This window comes from Oryzias latipes, chromosome 18 (genome assembly GCF_002234675.1).
Source record: "Oryzias latipes chromosome 18, ASM223467v1".
Lineage (NCBI taxonomy): Eukaryota > Metazoa > Chordata > Actinopteri > Beloniformes > Adrianichthyidae > Oryzias > Oryzias latipes.
In genome coordinates this window covers 23674766-23678578 of record NC_019876.2, presented here as the reverse complement: position 1 = coordinate 23678578, position 3813 = coordinate 23674766, and the positions used below count along the sequence as shown (strand labels likewise).

General features: G+C 37.7%; 1 protein-coding gene across 1 annotated transcript; it reads left to right on the top strand.

Moving 5' to 3' along the window:
• LOC111949241 lies at positions 1-2827 on the top strand. The gene is made up of 5 exons (XM_023965945.1): positions 1-173; positions 515-553; positions 1126-1389; positions 1481-1750; positions 2793-2827. The coding sequence occupies exons 1-5, from the start codon at positions 137-139 to the stop codon at positions 2825-2827; spliced, it is 645 nt and encodes a 214-aa protein (XP_023821713.1). The 5' UTR covers positions 1-136.
• Positions 2828-3813: the final 986 nt, after the last annotated feature.

The window sequence follows — 3813 nt, the reverse complement described above, 5'->3', positions numbered from 1 at the left end:
GAGTCTTTTCCATTCAATCTTTACAGAAAACATCGTGTTTTTTTAGTTTCTCACAGTTCTTTGCTTTTCCTGAAACACACTTTCATTTTTCTCTTTTCCATCAGGATTTTCTCATCAGTGTGATTTGATTGTGAGGATGGGACACACTCTGCTCTGTAAACTGGAGTTCATCTGTGAGTTTTTCACAAGAACTTTTGCTGTTTTCATCACATTCATCAGGAAAAATGTCAAACCAAAGAAGAACTATTTTTGAACTAAATTGTTAGAATTTCATGTTTCAACTGCAGCTGTTTTCTCCACAGGATTCAGCTGAACTCTATCAGGGATCATGATGAAAAGTTTTCTTTAGAAAGAAATCATTTTTCTTTGTTTATTTACTAAAACTTTGACATTATTGTTAGAGAAACCATTGACTTAATGTCACATTCATTGACAGTTTTAGTTTCATTTCTTTCTATTGTTGAAATATTGTATCAGTTTCTGAATCTCTGATGTTTCCATCTTTCATGTACAGTAGTGCTGTATTCACTCCTCCACAGTGGACACACTGAAGGTGACACTTTTGGACTTTTTGTTCCTTCTTTTCATAGTTTTTACATTCATGTCAGTTTAAGTAGCATTTTTGGACAAAAAACCTGATTGATTTTAAAATGTGCAAGTTGGGTTTTGTTGGTGTTTATTTTCATTTAAAAAAGTTTTTTGTAAATTGTGGTTTTGTGTTTGTTCTAGATGCTGAATTGACCTTTGAACCTAAATGGTCATCTTTCTTTGTTGGAGAATCTTTAACCTTCAAATGTGACATGGAGGAAGGAAGAACAGATGACTGGAAATACACATTAAAGAAAAGTGATTGGAAACCTTTTTCTGATGTCACACAACAAGATTTCAAAATAAATCTGCTGGATAAAAGTCACAGTGGTGATTTTCAGTGCTGTGGTCTCAGGAAGGATTCAGATTATAAAAAGTGCAGCAACAGAGTCTCTATACGTGTATCAGGTAATTTCTTATTGTGTTTCAGACAAGACTCGTTTTATGAGAGAATTTATATTTAAAAATGTATTTAATGAATGCCACTGATGCAGCATGATTCTCATAATTGTTATATTGAAATGTCAAACATTGCAGACAGAGCCAGAGCCACACTGACAGCAGCAACAACAACTGTGTCAGTAGGAGACAGAGTGACACTGATCTGCTCTGTGGAGAAATCTGCTGGTTGGAAATATGAGTGGTTCAGAAGAACCTCACACACCTCTGAATACAGAATGAACGATGGACTAAATGGAAACATCAGAGTTTCACAAGGAGGAATCTACAGATGCAGAGGATTTAGAGGAGAACCAGCCGTCTACTCTGATCCAAGTGATGAAGTCACCATTCAAATAACCTGTGAGGGATTTCACTTTATTGAAAGCTTTTCACAATCATTGATTTGAACATTAAAAATGTGTTTTATTGTATCCAAATCTGATGGAAACAGTTTCCAACAAAGTCAGTTTAACCCAAAAACCCAGCTGGTCTCAGATCTTCAGAGGAGAGAGGATCACTCTGACATGTGAGGTTCAGGGAGGTGAAGGAGTTCAGTGGGAGTATGAATGGAGAAGACCTCAGTCACAGACATTCAGGACAAAGCAGAAAGACTGGACTATCACAGCTTCCATCAGTGGAGACTACAGCTGTAAGAGCAGACCCACAGATGATTCATATTCTGCTACAAAGTGGAGTAAAGCTTTAAGGTTATCTTTCTTAGGTAAGAATTTCATACTTAGTTGAATGTAAAGATTTTTTTCTTCTACTTTTACCAAAAATTAGAACTTGTAAAATGTTTCTTAACTTTTCTATAAACAAAAAATAAAATGATTTAAAAATACATCAACACTGATTTAAAAAGTATATCTTTGACAGGATTTTATTTAAAAATCGCAATTTTACAATCATGGATTTAAAAAACTGAGAAAATCCAGTTAGAAACATAAAAAAAAGATTGTTGTCAGAATAATTATTACTAAATAATTTATGTACAGAAATTGTTCATTTTACAACCAAGGAGAATAAGTTTACTGGGTTTTGGCTTAAAACTATGGAAGCGATTCTGTAGCATAAATAAAAAGCAAAGTCAAAACCAGAAATGCTTTTTCATTTTCAAAATGAAGCTGCATTTTTTGACTCAAAATTAAAATGAAAAAGCAATCCACCAAAATGCTTTTTCATTTCCTTCCTCAACACAGCTTTTTCTGTGACAAAATTAAAATTAAAATGGTATTTGACATTTCATTTTCAAGACGTTCTCTGGTAAATGTGTAACATAATTCATTTAGAAATGTTTAAAACGACATTTAAAATGGATTAATAGAAATGCTTTTAAATTTTCAAAATGAAGCTGCATCAAATGACTCAAAATTCAAATGAAAAAGCAATATTTCAAAATGCTTTTTCATTTTGTACTTAAATCCGCTTGTTCTGTGTTATAATTAAAACAAAAATGTAAAGAGGGGATTGCATTTGCATTTTCAAATCCACCCTGGGAAACTTGTTGCAATAATCATTTCTTAAAAGTATTAGCAGAGGGGAGGCGGGGCGATGACGTCACTGCTTTCTCCGTGTGTCCGGCCACTGAGAGACACACACAGACATTCAGGAGCAGACCGTTAGCGGCAGAGAGGACGGCTTTGAGTTGGTTGTGAACTTCTGATGAGTTTCCACAGCTTCTCAGGACTAAGTATCTGCATGTCCGCCTTCTGCGGTCCTCCTCCTGACGCACCGCGGACAAGCTTTGTTCTTCGGACCGCCAGCTGCCATCGCACAGAGGAGCGCGAAGCTCCGATGATCGCTGAAGGCAGAAATGCTGCTACGATCTGAGAAACCATCAAATGAATTTGTGTTTCCAGTGGTGTCCAGAACAAAATAAAGACTGATGTAATTCCCACATATTCACATATTTATTTGCAGCTTCACGCTGAATTTGCTGTTTGATGACAGCCAGAGCCCCATTAACAGATAGCAGATTTCACCATGCTAAATGTTTGCTGGTTGGACAAACACTCACTCAGCGCTAAACTGCAGGAGACTATCTTCTAAATGTGCTTTTATTACAGTTAAGACTATATTTAAGGGCCTGCTCTGCTCGATCATTTGTTTGTAAATCCGTGCGGTCAGACGACGCTGAAGTTTGGTTGCGATTCACAGCTTCTGATTTGCGAGGGCACTAAAGGAACATTCTGCTGCATTTTTCACATTAAGATCACCTAAAACCGGGTCCTGTTCACAAACCGCTGGACCTGAACTGCTCAAACCTGGACTCCTGGATCTTAATAAATCAAACAGCAAATTCAGCACGAAGCTGCAGATAAATTTGTAAATATGTGGGAATAACATCATCCTTTATTTTGTTCTGGACACCACTGGAAATACAAATTCATATGATGGTTTCTCAGATCGTAGCACCATTTCCGCCTTCAGCGATCATGATCAGGAGCTTCGCGCTCCGCTATGCGATGGCAGCTGGCGGTCCGAAGAACAAAGCTTGTCCGCGGTGCGTCAGGAGGACCGCAGAAGGCGGACATGCTGTTATGTAGTCCTGAGAAGCTGTGGAAACTCATCAGAAGTTCACAACCAACACAAAGCAGTCTTCTCTGCCGCTAACACAGTCTGCTTGTGGATGTCTGTCTGTGTCAGTCAGCAGCCGGACACACGGAGAAAGCAGTGACGTCATCGCCCCGCTTCCCCTCTGCTAATGCTTTTAAGAAAGTCAAAGTCAAAGTCGGCTTTATTGTCAAATATGCTGCATCCATAAAGACATACAGCACAGATGAA